A 27,490-nucleotide genomic window follows, 5' to 3' on the forward strand; every position below is an offset into this window, starting at 1 on the left:
TAAAGTAATAGTTAAGGAATAATAGTATTTATATCCTAGGTAGTAGTAAAATAATTAATAAAAAGATTAAAGATAAGTTATTACTTAGGATTAAGGTTATTTACTGCCTTTTAATTAATTATATTATTATATTACTAAGAGAATAAAGCCTTAAGGGTATTTTAATACTTTTACTTTTATAAGGTAAATTATAGAAATTTACTAATATAATAGAATTAATTATATACTTAATTAATATTATAATTATTAAAGAGATTAATTTCCTTAGAGTTTAAATTATACTAGAGTAATTAAGTAATAAGATTTTACTAGGCTTCTAAAGGAACTTTATTTTCTTAATTTAAGTCTTCTTTAAATTCCTCCTTTTTAGCTTATTTTAAAATAATATTATAGTAATTATAAGGATAAGTATTATAATAAAGATTTATATAGTATTAGTAGGCAAGGATATAAGTCTTAAAGTATTCTTTTTTAATTTCTAAGAGTTTATTAAATAATCTATAAGGATAGTAAAGTATTAGCTTTATTTAATAATAATTCTTATAGTCCTTATACCTGCCTTTAGTAAGGAGAGACTTATATTATAGAAAGTAATTAAGGATATAATTAGCTATATAAGGGAATTCTTATTATATATTAGGGTTACTAGTAAAATTAACTTAAACTAAGAAATAGAAGTAATTATAATCCTAAAGATTATTAAGGCAAGTAAAATACTTTTAATAAATATTTTTAAATATATAAATAAATACTTCTTTATTCTTAATAGGAATAAAATTAGCCTACTAATATTAATTTAAGTAATAATAATTAATACTCTATATAATCTATATACCTTTTTATAAATTAAAATTTAAAAGTAAATAGTATATTTCCTATATTAATTAATCTTACTTTATAAATAGGCAATTTATAAACTTAGTAATAAAGCTTATAATATTATAATTTATATTAACTTAAGGGAAAATAGTCTTAGTAATATTATTAAAGCTTTTAATCTTTTTCTCTGCCTTTAAGTAATACTTTAAGATATAATTAAAAACTATATATATATTTATATAGGGTAAAGTATTAATATTTATAAGCTAGAATATAAGGAATACTTAATTATAGTTATTTAGCTAAGTATTATTATAAGCACTATTATATACTTAGTATTAAGGATTTATATTATATATAAGGATAAGCTTATTATATAGGTTTCTAGGGAAATAAAAGTAATAGTAAAGCTAGTTAATTAAACTACTATTTTATACTTAATAGTATTATAAATAATATCTAGGAATATATTAATACTTTTATACTTTATTTATAATATTTATAAGGTCTTTAAATATTAAGTTTAAAATAATAGTAATTAAAGAATTAATCTCTTATTAATTACTAGTAGCTGGAATATTAGGGTTTTATAATATAATATAATTTCCCTAGAAAGTGCTAAAGAGTTATTAAGCCTTATATTAAAGTAAATTAAAATTCTTAAGTATTTCCTTTAGCTAGAATAGGCTATAATAATATATACTTCTATAAGCTTACTATTTATATTAATACTAATACTTAATAATATTAAACTTAATTATAATAACTTCCTTAAGAAATACCTTAAATTAATATTTAAAATAAGCTATAGTAATTTAAGGATTTTACTTAATACTAGCTATTATAATTTATATCTTTCCTTAATTATTAGCCTATTACTACTTAAGGTAATAAAGTATAAAATATATTAAGCTTTTTTAATATACGTTAATAGTTAAAAAGGTTAAAAAGATAGAAAGATATTTTAAGCTATAGATATATACCTCTAGCTAATAATATTAACTAGCCTAGAATAAGTATATTTTATAAAGATTACTAGTATATTAAATAATAAAGTTAAGCAGTATTTAAGCTTCTAGTATATTATCTTTAAATGCAATATAAAGCTAATTAATATTAATATTATAGTATTATTAATCTAGAGAGATAAAGAAAAAACTTCTTTAATTAACCTATTGCCTTATAAGTATATTAAATATAATATATAGGAATCTTAGGTATTATATAAATTATTAATTCTTTATTAAAATTATTAATAATATAATTATATAAGAATTAAGATAATTATATAATATAATAAGAAGTCTAATTATATAACTTAATTTAATTAACTATAGTATTAGGTTTTACTTTAGTATTTTAACTTTATATTAAACTCTTAACTATATAGATAAATTTCTTTCTTTAACTTTAAGTTAAATAAAGTTTCTTATAATTTAAGCTATTATAGCTAAATATATAAAAAAGCTATTACTTAAAATACTTATACTTATCTTTAATAGTTTAAATAAATACCCTTAGTTTTATTAACTATAGCTTATATTAACTTATTATATTATAAAATATAGTCTCTCTTATTATAAAGGTATTCCCTCTTTTAATTTTATAATATAGTATATAAAGCTATTACCTTTCTTATTAAATTTACTATAAGTCCCTTTAAGGAATAAAAATATTAAAGAATTATAAGACCTTATAGCTAAATATAGCTAGTATTATACTATCTTTAATTAAAAGTCTTTAGCCTATAGAGATATATCTTAGCTTTATTATTATAAGGTTATATAGATCTTAAAATAAGGCTAGGCTAATATATAATACCTTAATAATTTTACTATATATATAGTAAAATTGCCTTATATATTACTTAGCTATAAGGCTATAGCTATAAGGTTAAATAGTATAGTAATATAGTATTAATATTATAACTATAATTTAAGTTAGCTTAATATATTAAATATTAAAGGTAAAATAATTTACTTTTTTATTATTATTTTTACTTTTCTTTATTAATAGTTTTATTATATAAGGAAAAAGAAAGTATTTACTATTATCTTATTATTTTATATAGCTTTATTTTAATATAGAGTTTTATTAAAAGCTTATTTAAAAGTATAGCCTTATAGCCTTATAATATTATTAAATTATTAGATATTTACTATTTAAGCTATTTTATTTCTTTATAAAATAATTAAAAGTCTTAAAGATATAAATAAATTATTAATTATAGTATTTTATTAGCTATTTTATATAATTAATATAGCTAATACTTTAAATTTAAAGAGTAATAAATTTAATATTACTATTAAGAAATAAAAATAGAAATATAAGTAATAAGAATACTTAAGATTTATTAAACTTATTTAATAAAATACCTTAAATAATAAGTATCTCTAAATATTATTAAATAGACTAGAGAGAAACTTACTTAATTATATTTAAGTAATAACTAATAAGCTAAGTTTTTAATACCTATAGACTATATTTTTAAGTAATAAAGTTTAAAATAATTACTATTTCTTAATTATTTAGCTTATTACTATTATTTATATCTTTAAATAGTTCTTTAATAAGAACTATATTACTAGTCTTAGTTATTAACTAATTAGTAATATCTCTATTTATTAGTAATTAGCTTAAGTTTTCCTTATTAACTTAAATATTAATATACCTAGGGTAATACTACTTTAAATATTTAAGCTAAATGCAAATAACTTATTAATATATTTAAAACTATCTTTAGAACTGCTAAATTATATAAAGTTAATTAATTTAATTAGCTAGGTATAGAATAAGGATATTTAAATTGCAAGGTAATAGAGGTAATTAATTATAAATCTAGCTAATATCTTTAAGGAAATAAATAATATAACCTTTATATTAATATTACTAGCCTCTATAGGTTATTACTTAAATAAATATATAAATATAAGAGATTAATATCTCTTTTATTTAAATTAACTCTAGGAAATATTCTAGAAATTTACTTAAATTAAGGTTATTAGCTATAGACTAGAATTTTAATTCTCTAGCTTAGTAAGTATTCTTTTTTTAAGTATAAATAATATTATAATAGTAATAGGATTAATAGATATTACTATATAATTTAAGGTTAAATTAGTAAACCTTATATTAAGGATAAAATACTATAGTTTACTAATCTATTTTAATTTACTAGTTATTAATTAGGTTTTAATTATAAGCAGTTAAGTAATAATCCTTAAGTTAACCTTTAATATAGGGTAGTTTTAAAGTAAAATTTAATATAGTTTATAATAGTTAGACTTATAAATTATAAATCTATAAGAATATAATAAATAGTAAACCTTTTATATTTAATTACTAGAAATTAATATAAGAACTATATTAAAAACTATATTAAAAACTAAGATATATTTTATATTAAGAGGAAAATATTAAACTATAAAAGGACTATAAGCTAGTAATAGGCTATATAGTAAGTTATAGTTTAAATTATTAAAAGGTAAAATACTAATTATTATAGCTAGGTTATTAAAAAATAAGAGGAATATTAAGTTTAATATTAATATAGTTTTTTATACTCTTAGGTAATAAATTAAAGTTATAATTTATATAATAAGCCTATTTATTACTAGAGTTATTTATAAAAAGGTATTTAAGGAAAGACTAATAATAAGTAAAATAAACTATTTCCTTTTTATTTTAATTATAGTTATTATTATTCTTAAAGTAATATATATAGATATTACTAGGATAATATAAATAGATAAGTTAAGTAATATTATATTACTTATAGATAAAGTAATTATTATTACTTAATCTGCTAGTAGCTACTATTTAATATATAGTATTATTTATAGGTAAGATTAGTAAATTAATAGGCTAAATAATAAGCTAAATAGCTATTACTTAAGATTAAATTATAGGTTATTATTACTATTAAACTAATTAAAATAAAGTTAATATAGGATTTAATTCTTCTTTAGCTTAATATTATACTTAATAATTATATTAAATAGTAGACTAATAGCTATTAATATATGTTATAAAAGTAATATAAATATACTATTACCTATTAAAGTTATACTATTACTTATTACTTTATATTTACTAGGTTTTTATTACTATAGAAATACTATATAATTACTTAGGCAAGCTTTTATAATAAGTAAATACTAATTGCTAAACTTTATAACCTAGATATAGGAATAAGAGGGTAAGCTTATAATAATAGCAATTAAGGCTCTAGTAATTAAACTTAGCTAATATTTTATTTATAGCTATTACTTATAATAGTTTAAAAGAATTTATAAATCTAATTATATATATATTTCTAGTAAATATTAGACTATTATTAATAATTAATAATAAACTTATAGGTATATTAAATTAATTTTAGTAAGTAAGATATTATTAAATAGTCTTAAAGCTATCCTAAAGATAAATAAACTAGTTAATAGTTTTAATTAACTTATATTAATTATACTACTAGGTTAAGAGAGAATTATTAGTATTAAGAGGACTTAGAATCTTACCTCTAGGTAAATCTAATAGTAGTAATATAGCTATAGCTAATATTATTATTTCTAATATTATAAAGTAAAATTATAATATAGTAATATAGAGATCTTAATAATAAATATATTAATTAATAGTAAAATAGTAATAGTATTAATAGTATTAAAGGGCTAAAGAAGTAATAAATATATTATAGTGAAAATTTAATAGGGTAATATCTCTATATACTATTATATTATTAATACCTTTATACCTAAAGTATAATAGTAATTAGCCAGAGATTAATTAAATATTAAAATATTAAAATATATTAAAATACTAAGCTAGATATTATAATATTATACTTATTAAAGATATATAACTTATAGTTATAAGATTAACTTTTAAGTAATAAATTTAATATAATTAGCTTTTATAATAGTCTAATAGTTAAGTAGCTCCTTTCCTATTTACTAATTATAAGGAATAGCCTCCCTTACTATAAAATATTTACTGCTTAAACTTTACTCCTTAGCCTCTTATATAACTTTATTATAACCTTATTTTCTTTAATATCTTTTCTTTATCTCCTTAGCTATAATCCTATATATAAATAAGTAAAGTAGCCTATAGTATACCTTTAATAGTAAGACCTAGCTATATAGATGTTTGCTTTATATTAGGTTAATTAATTACTTTAAAAGCTTAATTATAAGGGAATTAATAAAAATATCTTTTTAAGGTTAAAAACTATAGTTAAAAAAAGATATAAGATACTATAATTAAGAGTTATAATATTATAGCGAAAATAAGAATAAGAGCTAATTATAGTAATTAAAAGGAGGCCTTTTTAAGAGCCTCTAGGTTTAAATCTTATTATATAATTACCTTAACTTTTCCTTTTTTCTTTTTTAAAGCCTTTTTAAAGACCTTGCTAAAGGCCTTTTATATAAAAGGTATATTTTCGCTTTACTTATTAATTAATAATATTTTCTTAAGGTATATATTTTTTTTTTAATAGTCTTTAAGGTATTTCCCTTTAAAGTATATTTAATATCTTTTTTAATTAGTTAATAGTATATTAAATTTTACTTTTTAACTAATAGTATACTAATACTAAGAGGAGGTTAGCCTCCTTATAGAGAGGTAAAGCCAGAAGAAACTTCTTTATATATTTATAATATAAATTTCCTTTAAATACAGCTTTACCTAATTATTAAGCTACTATTAAAGGCTTAAACTTGCATTTACTAGTAAAGTATAGATATTAATAAAAGCTACTATTAAGACAGTAAGCATATAAATAGGTAATAGGGTTTTATATTAATAAGTATATATTGCCTATTATATTAATTATTATTTTTATTAAAGTTATTAAATAAGCAGTTATATCTAAATCTTTAACTAGCCATAGGTTAGAATAATTGCTATCAGCAGCTTGCATAACATTGCTACTTATAGTAGGGTAATTTTAAGTTTACTTAGGCCTAGGTTATTATTATAGTCTAAATGCCAGTGCGCCTAGACTAGAAGAACTTGCTGTTATCTGTTATCCTTGATAATAGAATAACCTAACTTCAGTTTAATTGTCAATAATTATACACATTGGTATAGTGATGTCTTTATGCCAAAGGGCATCGAAGAATGCATGGCATCGGTCCTACAAAACTTAGCGCATATTTCGCATGATAACCATGACTTAGATTAACAGAATCGCAATAGCTATAAAATTGTCCACCAGCCCACGAGTAAAGCAACTTTCACTGTGTTTATTATATACGCTCTTGTCGTCGACCTCGACTAGTACTAGCCAATTAGAATCTAGTGGATATATGGAGTATCATTCAGCCAATTGACGAATTTCATAGGCAAGGTTCATCCATATTTAGCTAGTGCACAATTAGTCATGCTCAATCTATCTCTTTGACCAGAATGTTTGCGAGGGAAAATTACTCAGCAACATTTATTTATCCATTATAATTCATGGCTACCTACACGACGTTACACGTGATTGCTGATGGTGACATACATGCCATACATGACGAACAGGTGTGGTTAATACTCCAAACTTATGGCGTGATAAGGTGAGGCATTTGTATCTGTAATTTCCAACAAATGTCAACTTGGTATTATATACACCATCTCAGTCAGACTTATTGGGGGAAAACGACCTTCCAAAACATCCAATCACAATGAGAAAATTCGAAATTAAATCCGTTGCCGTCGTTGGGGCTGGAGCTGCTGGTAAGTTAATTCTCTGTACCGCACCCAATGAAATGCAGTTATTTACAAAGACTGTCTGGTAGGTGCTATTACAGCAGCTGCTCTTAAAGCCGAAAATTACTTTGATAGCATCCGCGTCTTTGAACGAAGGGAAACACCTGGTGGCACTTGGTTAGTACCCGCCGTTCAATCCCCAATAGACCACTAATGTGAATAAGGATTTATGATCCAGATCCAAGTGTCGCAACCACTCAGCCTGGAGCTCTACCGACAGAAATCGATAAACCACTCGCAATTCCTGAAGACTTACCTACTACAGCCGTCCCAAGTCAGCAGGAGAGATATGCACATACACCAATCTATCAGAACCTCACGTAAGACATCACTAGAGAACATGACGGCTCAGGCAACTTACTCAGAATAGTACAAATGTTCCTCAAATCGCCATGTCGTTCTCTGACCTACCCTTCTCTTATGGGCCATTCGTCCCACACTACGTACCTCGTCAGTACATAGAGTCTTACTTCTCGGTCCATAAGACCGATGGATATCTGTCACTCAACACCACAGTGGAAGATATCTCGCCGCTGCCATCGACCTCCAGAGATGGCTTGCACTCGTGGAGACTAACGCTGCGCAAGTACGACCCATTGAGACAGATAGATATATGGTGGCAGGAGGACTTTGATGCTGTTGTTCTTGCAAACGGACATTATGCAGTCCCCTGGGTAAGTGAATATCAGTGACATGGTGATGGTGTCCAAAAGGCTGACTACTCAAGGTTCCCCAAGTTCAAGGCTTGGAAGCTTATGTGGAAAAGTTTCCAGGCAGAGTGATACACTCCAAATTTTATCGCTCTCCCTGGCTATACACCGGCAAAAAGGTGATTGTCATTGGAAACTCGGCTTCAGGCCACGATATCGCTGTCGATTTACTACAAGCTGTCCAGCTTCCACTTTACCAATCACGAAGATCACGAGGAAGACTGGATGGTGATGAACCACCCGCAGGAGTAGAATGGAAGAAGGTCATCAAGGAGTATCGCCTGGATGGAACCATCGTATTCGAAGATGACAGCGAGCTCACTGACATTGATCATGTCCTTTATTGTACCGGCTATCTTCCTTCCTATCCTTTTTGGAATGCTGAAGCAAACGGACGCCCACTATACGACTACAAGAAGAAAAAACTTGTTAACACTTACTGGCACACTTTCTTCCAGGATACACCCAACTTGGCAGTTGTCGGTATGCCACGAGTACTTACCTTCAGGAGCTTCGAATACCAAGCTATAGCGATCGCACGACTATTCTCAGGTAGGAACGCGATACCTCTCCCTTCTAGAGAGGAACAGGAGAAGTGGGAACGTAATAGAGAAAGTCGATGTAGAGAAGAAGGACGAAAATTCCATGAGATCGAATGGGAGAATGGCGAGACGTTCAGATGGTTGGATGGGTTCTTCCAGATTGCAGGGTTGGGGACATTACACGGTGATGGTAGGGTACCACCAGTGTTGGGAAAGGATCTCATTTGGGCCATAGAGCATGTCAGGAAGTATCCAGTACCCGGTAAAGACAAAAAGCATGAAAAAGGAGGGGGACTGGAGTACAAAGAATCCGAGTGGACTTTAGTTCACACGCCCAAGAAGGACCCTCTACTCTTTATTTGAGCAAAGTGGTCAATTTACATCTCAAACAAAGTTATATAGAAGGATCAAGTCCCTTCGGCCCAATTCAGAGCTTATGTTCCTAGTCTGAGTTCTCACTTTCCTGGTGAACAGCTTAATCTAGGCAGCTGCAAAACAATCTTTAGACTGGCTTTTAGTGTCTCACGTATTGCAAGCATTCACAAGTGTCGCCATGTTCCGTTCACTGAAAGTAGCATAAGATAAGGAAATGATATAAAAGTAAAAACGGAAAAGAATTCTAAATGGTAGTAACCGAAAACAAACAGAATCGTTACCAGGACGCGCAGCAACTATAACAACAAAATTTGACTCTTGATGGAAAACACAGTAGCTTACTCGTCCACAGCAGGATCGAATCCAGGGGCACCATCACCAGCAGCCTTTCTCAAGTTATCAGTGAACTTGTTATCGCTGTCCCAAAACTTGGGTCCAACACCACCGTTCCAAGCGTCAAAGAGATAGTCCCGGAGAGATCGGCCGTTGACAACAGGCCAGTTATCCCAACCGACCAAGTTACCGATGAACCACTGGCCGGTGTAGTTCTCGACCTGATCATCGGCCTCGTTGGCCATTCGCCAGCAGTGAGTCTCGCCACCATCCTTGTGGTAGACAACCTTGGCGCGCTGACCATCAAGACGAGGCTCATTGGTGGCGTGCTTGTAGTCGCCATGGCATGATGGAGCGACGCGCTTGACGTCTTCGCCTTGCACGAAGACTACGATGTTCTCCCAGTCGTGAGTGTGCCCATTGCCTTTGCCGCCGCCGATTGTGCCCCAGCTAATAGGTATGTTAGATACTGTTGAACGGAGAGTACATGAGGGATACGTACACAATCTGATCTTTCTCGAAGTAATACTCGTACATGATAGCACACCAGCCGTTGTTGCAGCGGCGTCGGCTGTAAACGTTGTTGTTCTCCAGTCGGTTAGGGTCACGGCAATCAGCAGCGAGGCCCTTGAAGTAAACATCCTTCTGGCTCAGACCACGGTTTGTGTTACCGTCTCTGTCGATAGCTGAGGTGTAGTAACAGCCATCCGTGTCAAAGTCAGTGAGAGGCTGGAACTTGTGCTCAATCTCGTGAGCGCCATCATCGAGACGACCCATGAGAACGCGCTTGGCATGTTGAAGTGGGGATGCTTCGACGCTGAGAGCGCCAGCGAGGACGGTTGCGAGAGTGATGGCGTGCATGTTTGAGAGGGGTCAAGAAGCGATTTTGATGAGGAAGGGGAGGAGTTGGGTTTTTGAAGAGCAAGGTTTGATGAGTGAACGTTGATTGAAGAGGCGACTGTTGTTGAGATAAAGAGAGCTATACGATGGGATCCAAATCCTCTTAAATATGTATGTCTTGGGAAATTCTATTCTCATAGTGTCCACGTCTGATTGACAGAATAGCTTCAAGCAACGAGCAAGCAACGCCACAATGCGAAGGAACACAGAAGGATGCGCCAGAGGAGTAGGATTCTTGGACAAGCCAATGAGATATCTGGGAACAAGCTCAGGGTTTCCCACTCTGCATAATTCATTTCATGCGTAACTTCAGCTCGCTGCAGTGAAATGCTTAGACCGGCCCCCAAGGCGCACCGAAACGAAAGAGACCAATGAGATGAATTACGTACCGTAGCTTAATTTAGATAAGCTTCAATTTTAGGTCGAAGGATTTCGCCTGCGCCTCGATAGATCTGGATTCTGGCCAATTAAAGCGAGTTGTGGGGTCGATCAACATCACGTCAGGGTTGACGGAGCTTTCTAGTTGAAACGCGTGAAGGATTCAATGTAACTTGGGAGGAACAAGAAACAAGATATTTTACAATGCAAGCGCTGGGGGCCATTGAGTGTAAGGCAGATTCTGAGTAAATTAGGTATTGATGGATGATGGTCGACGGCTGTCTACGTTGAGATGAATTACCATCCCACCTACTAGTCAAGATTATTTTAATATGAAGGATTGAAATGACTAGACTAATATATTGATGATGCAGTTTGGTCTTCCAATAACCCTGGATAGACTGAGAGGAGACATGTAGATCCAAACAAAATGTGTCTAATATTAACAAGGTGAGCTAAGCTTGCACTCAACTGTTTTCATTTTCCATTGTGACAGAAAATAAGCTTGAATAGGTGCTTGACAAACTTTTATCCGTCGACAATGTTCGAGAGGCTTACGCTGGTACTAAGTGCCATCCAAACTTGAAAGCCAATCCTTTGTTTCATGTATAACCTGATCTTTATTAGTTTGGAGTCTTGGGAAATGGCATTCAGCACAAACACAAGTCTTTCACTACCGTGCTAACTCTCGAAATTGGGTAGCGCGCGATGAGCGCCAGGGGAATGCTCATTCGTTCAAGAGCTTTAGCATCAAAAAAGGCCACTTCTGATTAGCTGACTGACCAGCCTCAGTACAGAATATGGCTAGCAGTATCCACACTCGCTACCTAATTTCATGGGCTGGCACGGTATACTAGGATCAAGACTCGCCAAAAGAGACTGATTTCCAGGGAATTATGGGCCTTGACCAATCTTGCTACCCTAAATGATGTCAATGTAATTGAATATGGGAACATACTCAGGTCTTCGTCGATGGAAATACAGCTTATCAGATTTTAAACGAGCAGTAATTACTTTTTATTCTGTATCTTTCATTTCTACTATCTGTTCAAATTTGTTCTTACTGACGTGATCCTCTCTGTATGTAATAACAAAACACCTGTGCGCTTTTCAAAAGCACAACATTGGAGGGGTCTGCTCACGTTTTTCATTTGGGTCTGTGGCTTTTAATACTAGATTTAGCTATCATACATATAAAATATCTACAAGACGAAAAGGTTGACGGACTAACCTGATATCTGCATCGCATAAGAACCATTACTATTTTGATAGCTGACGAAAATATTAGATAAGCGTTGTCGGCTCTACGGCCTAGTAGTGTGCTGATATTTTCGTCAAGAAATTTGTATCCTTGCTGAGTAGGTACATATCCAGAATTCATCAGTCACCACGAATTTAAGTTGTCCGGAAAGCCATGCAGTGATCTCACATCAAATCGTCCTAATTCAAACGACCATTGGCGTTCTCTCCAGTTTGATCAAGACCAGATCAGTCTACCACCAACACTACAATGAACACATGTCTTATTTCCCCTCACCTGAATGTATTCACCCAGCGGATAAAACACTTCTAATAGCAGCGATTGGATGGCTAAATACCAACCTCCAAATTCATCCATTGGAAAATGAACAGAGCAGTCGCCAAGGTCCAAAACCCGAACACTTTAAGTATGAGTTGGGTTCAGCTGGTCACTAACCAAGTTAACATCACCATCGAAACCTTCAAAGGTCAAAACAGAATACAAACCGTAACGACCAACGACCAACCATGTCGCCTTCTAACCCTATTATTCCTGGCTTTTCGCCCGACCCCTCAATCGTCAAGGTGGACGAGTGGTATTTCCTTGTTAATTCCACATTCCACATGTTTCCTGGCATTCCGGTATACGCCTCAAAGGACCTTTTGTCTTGGAAGCAGATTGGTAAGATAGTTAATTATCAATGAAAACAAATACGAATAGTGACTGATGAATTGTAGGAAATGTTATCTCTAGGCCACGACAAATTAGTTTGGCTAAATCGCCGACAGAAGTAAATCCCCTTCCAGGCATTGGGGAAGTTATGCTTGCCACTGGTGGACTCTTTGCCCCAACGATCCGATATCGTGACGGGACTTTCTACGTCGTCTGTACCAACGTCGTGCGCACCCTTGGAGAACCAGATGTTTTGGAAAACTTTATTTCCTCAAGCAAGGACATCTGGTCGGGACAGTGGAGCGACATCGTCAGATTTGAATTTGATGGCATTGATCCAAGCATTCTGTTCGATGATGATGGTAAAACCTACATTCAGGGATCCAAATCTCCAGGCCCTATGACCAAGATCGCACAGATCGAAGTTGATCTCGAAACAGGCCGTGCGGTCTCGGAAGAGAAGATTCTATGGGAAGGCACAGGTGGCGTTTACCCCGAAGGACCACACCTCTATAAACGCAACGGATGGTACTGCTTGATCATTTCTGAAGGCGGAACACACGAAGACCACATGATCACCATGGCTAGATCTCGGAACGTCTGGGGTCCTTATGAGCCGTGCCCTACTAACCCGATCTTGGTTCCTGCTAGCAGCGACATGTACATCCGCCATACAGGACATTGCGATGCCTTTGAGGATGAGAATGGCCAGTGGTGGGGAGTTTGCCTTGGTGTTCGACGGGATAAGGAAGGACGATACAACATGGGCCGAGAATCTCATCTGACCACTGCAAAGTGGACGGATGATGACTGGCTTCGTCTTGACTCAGTTGAGGCACAGGTTGATACTTCAAGGCTTGCAAAGTCTGATGCAACCCAGAGCCTCACGGCTGTAGAAGGTGTCGGTCACCTCTACATCCGGGACGTGGACTTGAACAACTACAATATTAGCGGATCCAATATCATATTGACTGCTTGTACCATTGACCTCTCTCATACTCACCAGTCACCTACCTTTGTAGGTAAGCGCCAAAGAGTGCTTCAAGGTCAAAGCATGGCTACGTTAGAAATCGATCCATCGAGTACGATCAAAGCAGGTATTGCATCGTATAAGGATGAACACCGCTACGTCCGAATCTTTTACTCACCTTCAGACAATGCGATAATATACGAGGCTATCAACAACGCAAAGCAGATTAAAAAAACTTCCACCCACTCTATTGGTCAAGATGTAAACAGTCTGCGCTTCCGCATAGAGTACACGGAGAATGAGTATCGCTTGGCTTATGCACCCGACGATAAAGACTGGCAGTCAGTTGCGACACTGGATTTGATCGATATGACAGGCCCCGACTTTGTAGGCCCTGTGATTGGCGTGTTTGCTCTGGGCGATGGAGGGAACGTCCAATTAGCCGATTTTAGTGTAGAATAGCGAAACGAGTAGTGCCAAGATTCTAGCTCAAGATACATGGTCTGATCAGATGAGTTTATCCAACAGCTGAAAACCCGTGAATCTCTTGCGCAGATAACATCCTGGCCATTTATCTCTTTTTCGTAAATTCTTGGTTCCCCCACGAATCAACATCTGTCTCTTTTGCCTAAGGTGACATGCCAAGCAACGGATCTGCTATGACAATCAGTGCCAGAAGTCATATGACTGATTTCCCGAGCCGTTGGTTCTCGGTATCAAGCTTTCAGGCTAGTAATTTACCCGTCAATCGAGGCTAGTTTCCTGCCATCCTGGCGATCCACCACCAAAACGGCGAACCGACACAAATGCGTCTCTCATTATCCGGATATTGGTCGTCGAGCTTAATTTGACAATCTCCATATTAACCGGAAACTCCAGACTCTACAATTGGCTAGACACGAAACCCCACGGGGAGAGTTTTCGCACATCGTAGCTCGGATAAAGCAAGTCTTGCGGGGAAACGGACTGTTGGCGTTGTATGGCAGTGACCTCGGCAATAAGAGTGACAGATTACTGAGCCGATCTTGTAACGACATTTGAGTGAATCTATCGGAACTCTTTTCTGTCATACGTTTGACACGGCTCGAACATGCATATTGAGCAGGCTTGTTGGTGTGACAGGACTAGGTAGGCTAAATGAAATTGCGATATCACTGTTTGGCACGACGTAGTGATATAAAAATGATCTCCGCGTCCTAAGTTTTTGTTTTGCTTTCCTGTAAGCTCTCTAGATCGAGGCGTTCCAACCTTGGTGACTTTGCTCTGACACTTTGTTTTTCAACTTGTTTGAAACCTTGTCTCTCAACATGGGCCTTCTTCGACCTCCCAAACGGACCCAAAGGGTCGTCCCTGCCAAGCCTTCGAAAGGCCACTTCTTCTTCGCAGGCAAGGAGTTCCAACGCATAAAATGGTGGAAGAGACGTAACATGCGTACCCTTTATTTTTACATTGTCATTTTGATTCTCACAAACACCGCCAATGGATTCGATGGTATGTCTCGAACTATGCTTTTGTGACTTGCGCTGATGAGTTAGGTTCTATGATGAACGGTCTTCAGACCTTGTCGTACTGGCAGGAATACTTCAACCACCCTCGTGGTTCCGTCCTCGGTCTCTTCAACGCTTCTATGAGTCTTGGTTCTCTTATCGGTCTCTTTTGTGTTCCTTACATGATTGATCGTCTCGGCCGAAAGATGGGTGTTGTTATTGGCTGCCTCATCATGCTTCTAGCTGTCGGTTTGCAATCTGGTGCTCGTAACTTCGGCATGTTCGTCGCAGCCCGTCTTCTGCTAGGATTTGGCGACTGTATCGTCCTTGGCTCAGCTCCCCTTCTTATCGCAGAGATTGCTCACCCTCAAGACCGTGCTATCCTGGTCACACTGAGCGGCGCTTCTTACCATTCTGGTGCTTTCATCTCCAGTTGGGTTACCTACGGTACTCTACAAATCAAGAGCGATTGGTCTTGGAGACTACCCAGTCTTCTGCAGTCAATTTGCAGTGTTGTCATTCTTGTTGGTATCTTTTGGATGCCCGAGAGTCCACGTTGGCTACTCAGCAAGGATCGTCATGATGAAGCACTCAAAGTCCTTACTCACTACCATGGTGAGGATGATGTAGATGATGAGTTTGTTCAGCTTGAATTCAGTGAGATCAAGGCTGCCATCGCTCTGGACAAGGAGATCGGGCAAACTGGGTGGGCTGACTTCTTGAAGACAAAGGGCAACCGCAAGAGAATTGGTCTTATCACTGCTCTTGGATTCTTCAGTCAGTGGAGTGGCAACGGTTTGATCTCCTACTACCTCAAGGGTATCATGGATGCTGTAGGCATTACCAAGGCTGAGACTCAGCTTGGTATCAACGCCGGTATGAAGACTCAGGGTCTTATCATCAACACCACCTTTGCTTTCTTCATTGACTACTTCGGTCGCCGTCCTATTTACCTGACCTCGACCATCGGAACATGTGTTATCTTCAACTTCTGGACAATTGTTTCTGCTCGATATGAGATCGATCCCAACAAAGCCCTAGGATATGCTTTCGTCGCACTAACTTTTATCTATGGTTTATTCTATGACGTGAAGTAAGTAAATCTACTGGTCACAACATATTTATACTAACGTGCCAAAGGTCTGGTCTCATGGCCAATTATACCACCGAAATCCTGCCATATGGCCTTCGCGCAAAGGGCTATACTTGGCTTAACTTCTGTGTTACCGCCGCATTATTCTTTAACCAGTATATCAATGGTATCGCTCTTGACGCCATGGGCTGGAAGTACTACTGTGTCTATTGCGTGTTTCTTGGATTCGAAGTATACATCATTTACTTCTTCCTTATTGAGACTCGCTATACGCCCATGGAAGAAATTGCACAGTACTTCGATGGTGATGATGCTGTGGATGTTGGAGAGGTTGCCCTTGCAGATATGAAGGACAGGGGAATGCTCATGGAAGAGGAGAAGGGCCCTCATGCAACTACGGTTGAGAGATTGGAAAGTCAGAAGTAGAAGATTGCGTTAGTTACGCGCCTGCGATTCGTCTTCTTAATGTCGAACGTGGAATGCCCTCGGACTTAGCTACATTGCGAATACACGACTTTCTGGCATCCTGGACGGCTTGTCTTAATTTGAATTCACGATCAGGCTTTAAAGAAGTCACACTGGAAGTTTGAAGGAAATTGAAGCATAATTGCGATCTTGAGATATACGCATTATGGGTAGGTGCCGAGGCGTTGAGACTATCGCCAAACGGGCGATGTGGGGGTTGGGCGGGACGGTGGTCAAATACGTTAGACGGAATCCAAGTGAAACATAAAGCAATTCCGAAGCCGGATTCCGGAACCGGAATGAAGGAATGTCAGCCTGCTTCATCTCATATACAGAGGGCCCGTTACCCGTAGCTCATCTCACTCATGCAGCGTTTTGTGCATACACCAAGTTAATTGTTCCAAACATGACAAATACGATCGATTACCAGTCATCGATAAACACCTTCATCGTTGAAGACATCAAAATCTTTGACGGTCACGATTTTATTGTCAATGGCTTCGTCATCATCCGTGACGGACTTATCGTCGATGTGGGCAGCGGCAAGCCAGACAAATGTATCGGACAGCATATCTTGAGGATCTCTCGACCGCAGCATACGCTAATTCCGGGACTGATCGACGCCCACATTCATGCCCTTGCAGGTAATACCGACAGTGTTGAGCAGTCGCTGCGCTTTGGAGTCACAACTGTATGCGATATGCATAACGAAGTGGAAGATATTATGCGACTGAAACAGGTTCGTATGTCCCTTACCTCGTACGGGGCATGATGTGGAAGACTAAATATGAATGAAGTTGGTTGGTGAACCCCAGAACAAGACCAAATATTCCGATTATAAGTACGCTGGAATCGGAGCGATTATCGAAGGAGGATGGCCTATCCCTGTCATGAAGAAGGAACTCGAGTCGGTTCCTCAAGGCGAGAAAACACTAAACGCCATTGTCTCAGGCTGGCCCAAACTGAACACAAGCCATGATGCAAAGCCATTTGTGCAACAGCAGGTGAATCGGCATGGAGCATCATATATCAAGATGTTTCACGAGCTGGGAGATACTCTCGGCATGAAACTACCGTCGCCTCCCGTAGATGTGCAAACCGCTGTGGTAAAGGCCGCCCACGAAGCTGGCGTCATCGCTGTTGGTCACGCCCTCAGCTACACTGGCTTCATGTATCTCCTAGAGGCTGGAGTCGACGGCTTCACGCATGTTTTCCTCGACGAACCTCCCAACGACCACTTCATCAAGATTATGAAATCACGCAATGTTCACTGCAACCCAACTCTGAGCTTATGTGCATCGCAAACCGCTGAGCGACAGGAATGGCAGCAAACATTCAGAAGAGACCCCTTTGCTGAGAGTATGCTGATTCAGAAAACACCCGATAAGCCACTTGGGCTAGCTAAGGAACAGCGCCCGAGAGCTGGTGTGCAGCATGCCTATGAAACCACGAGAAAGCTGTACCGGGCAGGTGTCCCTTTGATAGCAGGGAGTGACTGTGCTGGTCAAGGGTTCGGCGTAACGTATGGTCTTGGCATACATATTGAGATGTACTTGTTTGCTCATGAAATCGGCATGTCGCCCGAAGACGTCCTCAAATCTGCCACGTCTACTACAGCTGCTCGGTTTGGGTTCAAGGATAGAGGAGAAATTTCTGTTGGGAAGAAGGCAGATCTGGTGCTTGTCAAGGGTGACATTACTGAGGTACTGTCCGATCCAAACAATCGTTGTTTGCCAATCGCGGGCGTTTGGAGAGATGGTGTTCTGGCGTCTATCTATGAGCGGTTTCATCCTGAGCTTGTGCGAATAGTTGTTACGGATGATTCCCTGTGACAAAGCCTGAATCCGTAAAAGAATTGAACAGAATCTGGCTTCCTTCATTTGCTGCTGTACCACTGCAACATTGCCTGGATGTTTTCACAAGTTGGCATCTGCTTAGACTCACTAGAAGGGACCGCAACCAGTGACCCCTGGGTATTGGCGCTTATTATTTCACAGTGGAGGGTAGACACTAATTGAGGGGCCCATACGTAACCTTAGAGACCGCACAGAACACCCTGGTGTCACGTGCACTTAACCTGGCTGTGATGAGATTCCTTGACTGGTAGACTAGCTCTAACTGGTGTTGGCCAAGCCCTTATTCACATTCGTTACCTGTCACTTGAGGCTGGCTTTTATCATTCAGGAGTCAGTGCGTTTTTGTACCAGTTGAACGAACTTATAGTTTTGCGGAAAACGAGCAGATTATGGCATCACGGCTCACAGTTGACAATACAGGTGAAAACGAACTGACGCAATGGCCACCACCATTTGATATTCACTACACTATGTCCTGTCTAATACAATCTCCCATACGCCCAGCCCACCGATGATGCAAATGCAGATGACTGTAATGAACAGGGGGAAAGTAGTCGAGAGAGAGATAAAAACACCTCTCGCTTGCAATCATCTGCAAAAGCATACCCCTGGCACCTGCCGACTTCAGAGCCCTATTTCTCCTGGACGTCAGGGAGCGTGGGATACATGGGTGAAGAATAAGGAACTCCACCTTCGAGACGAGACCTGGGAAGCCAGATGGCCAAAAACAAACTGGTCCAATCAACAACCTTCTTCATCCTGATGGAGATGGGGAAAAAGCTGCCCAGTGAAACTTGGTTTGCAGCTGCAGCTAGCGACTCGATCCCGACCGTCAGGAACTCAACGCCTTGAGCCTTGGGGAACGCGAGTTGAATGCCGATCAACTTTTCCTCAGGTTGATGAAGTAGCCAGAATGCAGCTGCTCCTTGATCCTTGGCCCGCTTCTTGAGATCCGGGAAGACACGTCGTAGCTGCTCCTCGATATTTGCTCCATCGTAACTCCAGCGTTGGAACCGACCAACGGCGTGCGTGTCAACGGGTGCAAAGTTCGTGGCTCCAATGACGTCCCACATGAATCGCTTGGAAGTCTTGAACAGGGGAAGATTCCAGAACTTGACGCCGGCTTCAGGCTCAAAGACATTGGCTGTCCAGTCCCAGTAATCAGACGCATTTTCGGGGGTGTCGAAGAGATAGGCACCACCGCTGCGCAATTCGCCATTAACAGGCTCGTATCGATGGGGGAGGTACTTGAGGTACATTCCAGGGCGCGTATCCATGGTTTGTCGGTGGATCTCCTGGGAGTTGACAACGTCTTGGAGGGACGGAAGGCCCTCTACCTCGATTTCCGAAGTAAACGCCGCCTTGGTCTCAATGTCGCCGACAGAATAACCCTTGATGTGAGACATATTGAATGTGTTGTTGCTGCAGGATAGTTAGTGGCTGCAGAAGGGATTACTACCAAGGCACTTACAGTTGATATTGGAGATCGTGATTGCTGTAAGGAGGTTGTATTGTATTGAAATGTGTGTTTGTGCTTGTTTCATTTCAGTACGATCCAAGTCATCTTGACCCTCTATTTAAATACATCGTGGCCTCGTAGCTAGATGAATAGCGTTGCTTAAGGCGGGATGATAATCTTGCCGGTTTGTAATTATTCATCATGACTAACACGGCGTTGCGTTCTGGTAGAGTCTGCAACATGAGCGGGTTGTCGGAACTCGGGGAGATTCCCAAATGGTGGCTTCGTAATACAGAGATTAACATCCTTTTTTCGGTCCTCTCTGGGTGTTCCCAAGTCATTGAGTCCCAACGAGAGATCGGAGCTGCGGTTACGCTAACTAATGTCTTGCATTCCGACGTTCCGGGTTTCCGAACAGGCGTATTTCGGAACAAGACCCTCCTTCGATATCACTCGTCATTAGAGCTTAACAACGAGGTTAGTGAGGGTCTCATAACTGGAATTCTACTTTGAGGTGCCTGCCGTGCTTCATTATTCTAGAACGTATCTCTCGTTTAACTTCGCTCGCTGTCAAGAACGCTGGCTCTTCAAAATACGGGAGATACCTGGCCTGATTCGATGAGAAGGGAGCAAGATAAGCTTTTGTCTATGCGGTGCTTGTAATATCATAGGCCCCTAAAACTGCTCACTTACCCGTCAGAGTTCACTACCCCAAGGTTACTCGGCCTGACGCTCTTATCAACGCATACGACCCACGATCTATCGGGTATTTTGGGAGGAGTGCAAGGCCCTAACCCTCTCGCAATTATCGTTGTATATAGTGGCAAGAGATGGCTGTTATTGCTCAGCGGGCGATTTCTCGGCGTGCTTCTCTGTTCTCACACTCCTTAATGGTGATCTTCTACTGAGGATAGAGCCTTTAATACAATTACTGCTGCAAGTAGGCAATAATCATTAGAAAACTATTTAATCTCGCGTTCGGGCGACACTCTTACTCCACTACCTGGAAGCTCTTTGTAGTAGCCCGCACAAGCATCTTCAGGGACGTGATCTGTCCATGACACAAATACTGAGCCTGTTGAAGGATTGCTTCTTTAGCCTCTGGTGCAATGATCTCTGCTCCTGTCGCCCAAGAAATTATCGTCTGATTCTCCCCCATAGGTTCCAGCTTTACAACACCAAGTACCCCACGAGCAGGGCTTGCTGATGGCTCGATGACTTCGTATTTGAACTTGTACGATGCATGGTCGCACTCTAAGATCCTCTCGTCGAATGACACGTCACCAAAGTAGATGCGTCTCAGAGCCCCTTTGCCCTGGCCCTCGAGAAGGACCGACTTTGTACATCCAGGAATAAGAATTCTTTCGGCTCCGATGGCGGAGATGAATAGCCATACTTCGCTGGGAGGGGCATCGATGACTTCTTGGGCGGAAGCCATGATGATGCGATTGCCAAGTTCTTGAGTTACTGACATATTTGCAATGATGATAACAGCCTGAAGTCTTGAGAGTGGTAAATAGGATGAGACTGGTAATAAGAAGAGGTAAAGTATAACTTGGGATAACTAGATTGTGCAGTCGATATAAATAGTGCCGCAATGTGGAGTAGTGTTATGAAATGCCGCCCTGTGATTGACTGAACAAATTCCATTTGGTGAGTGCTCTCATGCCTCAACTTGGCTCACCGCCAAGTCAAGAGATTCCGGGAGTGTCGGAATCGAGGCGTATCACTCAATACACAAGAGAAGAACAATCCTGAGAGGGGTAAATAAACCACCTAGCCACTCTATGTTCTAGTTCTATCGAACTACATCAAATCCCATTTGCGTCCACCTGCCTTCGATCTTCTCCTGAAGGTCTGGGGGATACGAAGATCGAAAATCCACACCCCTAAAAATTATTTTTCCGTCGTATTCCATAGCTAAAAGGCAATTGGACACCATTTTGCCTCCTTTGACAGAACTTCCACGACCATATTTCCGATATGGAGTAAGCGGAAGACCCATCACCTCGTCAAGCACATATTCGTCGATACCTGGTCGGCAACGCGACGTGTATGCCCATATGACATCGGTCCAGTTATGGATATCTACATCATCCCCAATCAACAAGATGCGGTTAATTAACATGGTTGCTTTAGATTTAAAGGCTATGTTGCCAATCTTTGTGCAGAGTTCATCGGGGTTCGTCTTCATCTCGGCAAGCTTCTTATTGTCAACCTGTAGCACGCACCATGTTGCAAGGGTCTCTAGAGGGGCGACTGCGTCTTTGATCGGAAGGTTATGCTCTTGCAAAGCTTCCAATAACTGGACTGATGCCATTGAAGCTGTTGTGTGCTAGAACAATACAGTCAGTATGCAATCGTGAAGAAGGACTTGGCTTCGCAAACTTACCGATTCATCTGTCAGTCGGCCGGGCACAGAAACAGGCAGAATGGCATCATCGCGATAGGTAATAGCATTCACAGTGAAGAGGGGCTGATTTCCAGCTTCACCCTCAAAATGCATACCAATGTAGTCCTCAAACGGGCCTTCAAGAGCCTTATCCTTAAGAGAAAATGTGCCTTCAAGGATAATCTCGCTGTTTGCGGGTACGAGAAGGTCACTCAATTCGCATTTCACCATATCAAGTGGCTTCTCAGCGAGTGCGCTCACGTAGTCTCCCTCTGAAACACCAAGGGGTAGTGGAATCGACGCAGCAATACTTGCTGCTGGTGGAGCGCCAAGCGATAAAGCCCAGGGAACCTTATCTTTGCCCTGTTTCAGCCACTGATCTCGGATCATGGAGTTGTGTTGTCCAGGAATCACGAGGCATACCAAACGTCTCTTGTCATGGACCATGCCTCGAAAGATAGACCAGTTCGTCCAGGATTTATCCGGTGTCTCCAAGACATGGACTCCCCAGGTTTGAAGATACTTGCCGCCATCACCTTGATGCAGTAGCGGAACTGGTAGATTCGTGAGATCTATGTCATCCCCAAAAATCTTGTTTTGTTTACATTGGCCAGTCGAAAGAATATTTGGAGGCAACGGGTCTCGCGTTGAAGCAAGGCGCATCTTTTCGAGGATATCCTTCCAACTCGAGTCAGGAGGAAGGCCGACGCTACGAGCAATCCGACCGTATCGGAACTTGTCGTCGCTTCGAAGGCTGGCAGCGTTTCCAAATATCTTCCACAGGCCATCTCGAGCGCCTTTAACGTTGTGGAAAAGCGGCGCTTTAGCGTTAGTTTCGCTGACTCTTCTCAAAATCGCCCCAACTTCGAGATTGGGGTCAACTTCTTGATCGATATCGACAAGATCTCCATCTTTTCGAAGCACCTCCACAAAGCTACGGAAGTCAAGCTGTGGGTCGCCTTGATTCGAGTCTGGTGACGCTTTGCCAGAATAAGGGCGAATCCTGATTGGTGAAGTTTTTAAGGATAAAAGGATTTGATGGCGTGTTAACCGAAACATGGTGTGACAAATCTCCCAAATGCGATGGGTGAATGCCGTTACACTGCGACAATGACACCCAATGTTTGTGGCTACGATCGGATTTATGACCTTCTATCAATGATAGAGGTCCAATTCACGCGTTAAGGACTTGAGGGGTAGTTCCGGCAGACCGGAACGGAAAGCAGGAATAGGCTACCAAGCCATGCGGAACCCCGTAAACCGGTCCGATGGCCAGTCCAGGCGTAAATAATGCTGTTGTTCCGCTGAGGTATAACGACTAGTACAAAAGCCTCTTGGAATAATATCACCCAGATGGAGACAAGCAATCAAAAGAGTATAAAGAGAACTAGACTTTCTGCATTGTATAACCGCTACACGACATTTTACTCACCATGAAAGCTGTCTCATTTGCCACACGTCAGCTTCTCGGAGTGTCTCCAAAAAGGATCATACTCTGCCACACCACACACTCAACACAAAGACCGTATGTGAGGCTGTTATCCACAGGCCAATCGTACTTGTTCAGGGGCGGAGCACAAGATCAGGTTCATGGGAATACTCTCCCGTCTTTGGAACCAACAAGGCCAAAGAGGATCGTTGTTGGGATTACCGGTGCAACAGGACCTCCCTACGCGATCCACATCTTGACCCTTCTCCGCCACCTGGGCGTGGAGACTCATCTCGTTATTAGCAAATGGGCATTAGCCACACTGAAATAGGAAGTTGATATTTGAGGCCTTGCGAGTAGATCATACACCGCAAAAGATCGCTCAGCACCAATCGCTTCAGGATCCTTCCAGCATGATGGAATGATGATCGTTCCTTGTAGCATGAAAACTCTTACTGCAGTGCGATCTGGTTACTGTGATGACCTTATATCAAGAGCCGCCGATGTCACACTCAAGGAAGATCGCAAATTACTCCTAGCTATTCGGGAAACACCTCTGAGTTCTATTCATCTTGAGAATATGCTTGCTCTTCGTCGCGCCAACGCCATTATCTTTCCTCCTGTTCCAGCTTTCTATACCAGGCCTGCGAGTATCCAGGATATTGTTGGTCAAAGTGCTGGAAGGATGTTGGATATGATGGGTATATTCACTGATGGGTTTGAACGATGGGAGGGATTCAAGAGAAGTCAGGCTAAGTCGCACTCGCAATATAAAGAAGCTGCTGGAGGAACTGTTTGACAAATTTATATGAGCTTCGAGCATCACCACACCAATTAGAATCCTCTTCGTGAACAAAGCCCGCTCATTGAAACAGAAAACTGTGAGAATTAGCAGGCCATCCCCGCAACACCCATGGCGGAGCATCCTGCAGACCATGATCACCATTCATCGAGAACTCAAAGCCAAAGTTCGCGCCGAAGGGGTTTAATTCAGCCTCAAATGTACGATCTGCTTTAGAGACAAAGGCCATTTCTCGAGTCTCATTGTCAAGAGTAATTTGTTGTGGTGTCGTAGAGGAATCTGCAAACGTGACATTGCTTTGGGGGGCAACGGGTGTTGTAGACGGATTTGCTTCCCGAGGGACCTCTCTATGTGCTTTACCGTATGTTTCCATAGCATGACAGAGTTCTTGAATCCTTTTCCCTAAAATGTTTGCGGCCGTAGACACATCTCCGTACTTCTGTGATAGCTTGCGTGCTCGTACAAAGCATTCACGAATTTGGTCGTCGTATCCTGGCGTTAAGTACGGTAACATGGTTGAGCGATGCTCCTCAACGTAGCCCGCCACTAGAAACATAAGAGCACAAATGGACGCCAGAATGTGCTGGTAGTATGGTCGCTGGTTATGGTACATGTCCGTGGTACTGTCCAGTTTAAATAGTGATTCTGTGACATTGTCTGCTAGTTCCATGGCCTGTGGGAGGTATAATCTGCTTTTCTCGATATCCGATGTGGGAAAGAAATAAGGACGTAGCAGAAGACTCTTTATCGACGAAGCTCGGAAGATCAGTAGTAACAACCATGACGGAGGTAAGTTCGATGGTTCAATAAACCAAGTCTCCATGTCAGATAGATCTTTATCCCCGACGCACTTTTTCTGCCACTGTTGGATCTGGAAAACTAAGAGTTCCATAACATCGTCGTCGATACGGGTATTTCCCCTGGCCGCGAGGGATATAGGTTCGTCGAATCTGTCGCTGATGAGGATGAGCATGTACATGGCTTTCGTATATGGCATGTCATCCTATAGCATTCCAAGTTAGCGGATACGCTCAGTGTATGTCATCGATGTCTTTAGGTATGTTGTGAAAAGCAAGGCTAGGTGACTCACTATGTACATAGACATAGGACTAAACGCGGCATTGGGGAAGTTTGCGGGCAAGCCAGTCATAGCACTCCATTGACGATCGAGGATAATTACAGAGCACATCATAGCAGAAGCCTCTTTACGTTGAGAATCAGTCTTGAGAATGTGATTCAACATGTCGCTGTTGTGGAAGCCGAGGTCCATCAACATGCGTCCAGCTGTGCCACAGAACCTCAATGCAAGCCGTGAGAGGTCATGAAAGGAATAATAGTAGCCCTTGATCAATTATGTTAGTATGTTATGATAAGAAATTAGGTGGCTGGGTTGTTTACCAGTAGTAAGGCGATGGTGACTTGTTTAATACTAGTTGTAGGAGATGTAACAGCAGCATTAGCTGAGTGCATAAGGTTGGAATGCAGAACGGATGCCATCTTTGCAAGTAAAGTATCTTTTGAGGCTTGTGCTACTGTAGCCAGCATGAGGACCAAGATGATCAGATCGTCATCGTCAGGCTGGTTGCTCTTCCCGTCCAAAGATTGGTTCTCATCACTTGAGTAGCATGATTCCAGTTGGCTTCTAATCCTGTCAATGTCGATAAACGGGTGCAATTCTCCTATAACCCTGTGGTATGTATCCACAGCATCTTTGGCTTCCTGCAGCGATAGCCATGACCGGAATTGCATTAGCTGATGCCGGTCAAAGTGGCGTCTGGGCTGCCAATGTGGTATTGATGACGACAGAGCATCGTTACTATCTACACTTGGTAGCATGGGATGGTGCGATAATGATGTAAGATAGCCTAGTTGTCGCAAAGTGATTTGTACCAGGTTCATGCTATAGTCTGGACTTGTAGGACCGTAAAAGCAATGGCTAGCGGAGTTTGAAGTGGTATCTGTTTGAGTGGCATGCAGCTGTCTATTTGACGTGCTTGTATGGTCAACAGGTGCTTGCAACGGTTGAGTTGAAGCAATTGATCCTAGGCTTGGCGTCCCATTACTTTGTGCTTCAACCATGGCCTTGACTTGTTGTAACTGGGAGCGAAGACTTGCAACCTGGCCCCTGAGATCACTGTCATTGCTGCTTCCACATCCACTACTGAGTACATTTGGTGCCCCGGAACTGACTGGAGACGGTGGACCATTGGCTGCGGCCGGCGTCAAAGGTTGCGAAGGGCTTCGATTAGACTCGTCGCTTTGGAGCGCTGATGGCTGTGCTGGAGCTCTGGTAACCGTAGCTGTAGCTGTGGCTGTAACTGTATCTGTAGCTGGTGGAACACTCTCTCCATCATAGAGGCATGTCTGACCCCGGTTTTCGCAGTAGTCGCATGGCTGTTGACCGTCGCATTTGCCTTTCCGTCGTCGACAAGGGATACATGCACGAGCAACATATGGAGCTCGTTGCTTGCTTGTAACAGTAGGTAATGAGTTTCTTGGTCTTTTGGTGCCGCGTGAATCCATTATGTTGTTTGCCGTGGAAGGGCTAAATTTAGGAAAAGAGGAGACGGAAAGGGAATAACTAAGTGGGAGCGGAATACAACACTGTTCCGAAGTTTTAAATTGGTTCCGGTGAAACCACAATTCCGAGGACCGGAGCTAGAACTAGCGCCAACCGACGATTTGTCAGACATATCTTCCATCCCGAGCGAAAGCTTAAGAAACCATCAACCAATCGAGTAACGAAAATGTTAGACAGCTTCAGTACACTCCATGTTGGAAGAATCTTTCCTTCTGTTGTAGATGCATGTTC

The 27,490-nt window shown here is 39.6% G+C and overlaps 10 protein-coding genes across 10 annotated transcripts; 5 read left to right on the forward strand and 5 right to left on the reverse strand.

The window, feature by feature from the left end:
• Positions 1 to 7,490: 7,490 nt before the first annotated feature.
• FSST1_012955 (uncharacterized protein) lies at positions 7,491 to 9,190 on the forward strand (the record flags this gene model as incomplete). The annotated part of the gene is made up of 5 exons (XM_083236226.1): positions 7,491 to 7,542; positions 7,605 to 7,692; positions 7,740 to 7,895; positions 7,946 to 8,249; positions 8,303 to 9,190. 5 exons carry the CDS (start codon positions 7,491 to 7,493, stop codon positions 9,188 to 9,190), a joined length of 1,488 nt encoding a protein of 495 aa, XP_083082651.1.
• A 350-nt stretch (positions 9,191 to 9,540) lies between these two features.
• Positions 9,541 to 10,396, reverse strand: FSST1_012956 (necrosis inducing protein; the record flags this gene model as incomplete). Its single annotated transcript, XM_083236227.1, has 2 exons — positions 9,541 to 9,985; positions 10,038 to 10,396. The coding sequence occupies 2 exons, from the start codon at positions 10,394 to 10,396 to the stop codon at positions 9,541 to 9,543; spliced, it is 804 nt and encodes a 267-aa protein (XP_083082652.1).
• Positions 10,397 to 12,580: 2,184 nt separating this feature from the next.
• Positions 12,581 to 14,157, forward strand: FSST1_012957 (glycosyl hydrolase; the record flags this gene model as incomplete). Its single annotated transcript, XM_083236228.1, has 2 exons — positions 12,581 to 12,734; positions 12,791 to 14,157. 2 exons carry the CDS (start codon positions 12,581 to 12,583, stop codon positions 14,155 to 14,157), a joined length of 1,521 nt encoding a protein of 506 aa, XP_083082653.1.
• Positions 14,158 to 15,002: 845 nt separating this feature from the next.
• Positions 15,003 to 16,701, forward strand: FSST1_012958 (general substrate transporter; the record flags this gene model as incomplete). The annotated part of the gene is made up of 3 exons (XM_083236230.1): positions 15,003 to 15,186; positions 15,231 to 16,275; positions 16,323 to 16,701. 3 exons carry the CDS (start codon positions 15,003 to 15,005, stop codon positions 16,699 to 16,701), a joined length of 1,608 nt encoding a protein of 535 aa, XP_083082654.1.
• A 445-nt stretch (positions 16,702 to 17,146) lies between these two features.
• Positions 17,147 to 18,572, forward strand: FSST1_012959 (amidohydrolase family protein; the record flags this gene model as incomplete). The annotated part of the gene is made up of 2 exons (XM_083236231.1): positions 17,147 to 17,479; positions 17,538 to 18,572. 2 exons carry the CDS (start codon positions 17,147 to 17,149, stop codon positions 18,570 to 18,572), a joined length of 1,368 nt encoding a protein of 455 aa, XP_083082655.1.
• Positions 18,573 to 19,228: 656 nt separating this feature from the next.
• FSST1_012960 (uncharacterized protein) lies at positions 19,229 to 20,002 on the reverse strand (the record flags this gene model as incomplete). The annotated part of the gene is made up of 1 exon (XM_083236232.1): positions 19,229 to 20,002. One exon carries the CDS (start codon positions 20,000 to 20,002, stop codon positions 19,229 to 19,231), a length of 774 nt encoding a protein of 257 aa, XP_083082656.1.
• A 1,044-nt stretch (positions 20,003 to 21,046) lies between these two features.
• Positions 21,047 to 21,493, reverse strand: FSST1_012961 (SRPBCC family protein; the record flags this gene model as incomplete). The annotated part of the gene is made up of 1 exon (XM_083236233.1): positions 21,047 to 21,493. One exon carries the CDS (start codon positions 21,491 to 21,493, stop codon positions 21,047 to 21,049), a length of 447 nt encoding a protein of 148 aa, XP_083082657.1.
• A 360-nt stretch (positions 21,494 to 21,853) lies between these two features.
• On the reverse strand, positions 21,854 to 23,506 carry FSST1_012962 (3-octaprenyl-4-hydroxybenzoate carboxy-lyase-domain-containing protein; the record flags this gene model as incomplete). Its single annotated transcript, XM_083236234.1, has 2 exons — positions 21,854 to 22,390; positions 22,448 to 23,506. The coding sequence occupies 2 exons, from the start codon at positions 23,504 to 23,506 to the stop codon at positions 21,854 to 21,856; spliced, it is 1,596 nt and encodes a 531-aa protein (XP_083082658.1).
• Positions 23,507 to 23,880: 374 nt separating this feature from the next.
• Positions 23,881 to 24,675, forward strand: FSST1_012963 (UbiX family flavin prenyltransferase; the record flags this gene model as incomplete). The annotated part of the gene is made up of 2 exons (XM_083236235.1): positions 23,881 to 23,972; positions 24,237 to 24,675. The coding sequence occupies 2 exons, from the start codon at positions 23,881 to 23,883 to the stop codon at positions 24,673 to 24,675; spliced, it is 531 nt and encodes a 176-aa protein (XP_083082659.1).
• A 64-nt stretch (positions 24,676 to 24,739) lies between these two features.
• FSST1_012964 (Zn(II)2Cys6 transcription factor) lies at positions 24,740 to 27,201 on the reverse strand (the record flags this gene model as incomplete). Its single annotated transcript, XM_083236236.1, has 3 exons — positions 24,740 to 25,681; positions 25,769 to 26,020; positions 26,077 to 27,201. The coding sequence occupies 3 exons, from the start codon at positions 27,199 to 27,201 to the stop codon at positions 24,740 to 24,742; spliced, it is 2,319 nt and encodes a 772-aa protein (XP_083082660.1).
• Positions 27,202 to 27,490: the final 289 nt, after the last annotated feature.

The sequence above is a fragment of the Fusarium sambucinum genome, chromosome III, assembly GCF_050947815.1.
Source record: "Fusarium sambucinum isolate potato_lamoka chromosome III, whole genome shotgun sequence".
In the NCBI taxonomy this organism is placed as follows: Eukaryota; Fungi; Ascomycota; class Sordariomycetes; order Hypocreales; family Nectriaceae; genus Fusarium; species Fusarium sambucinum.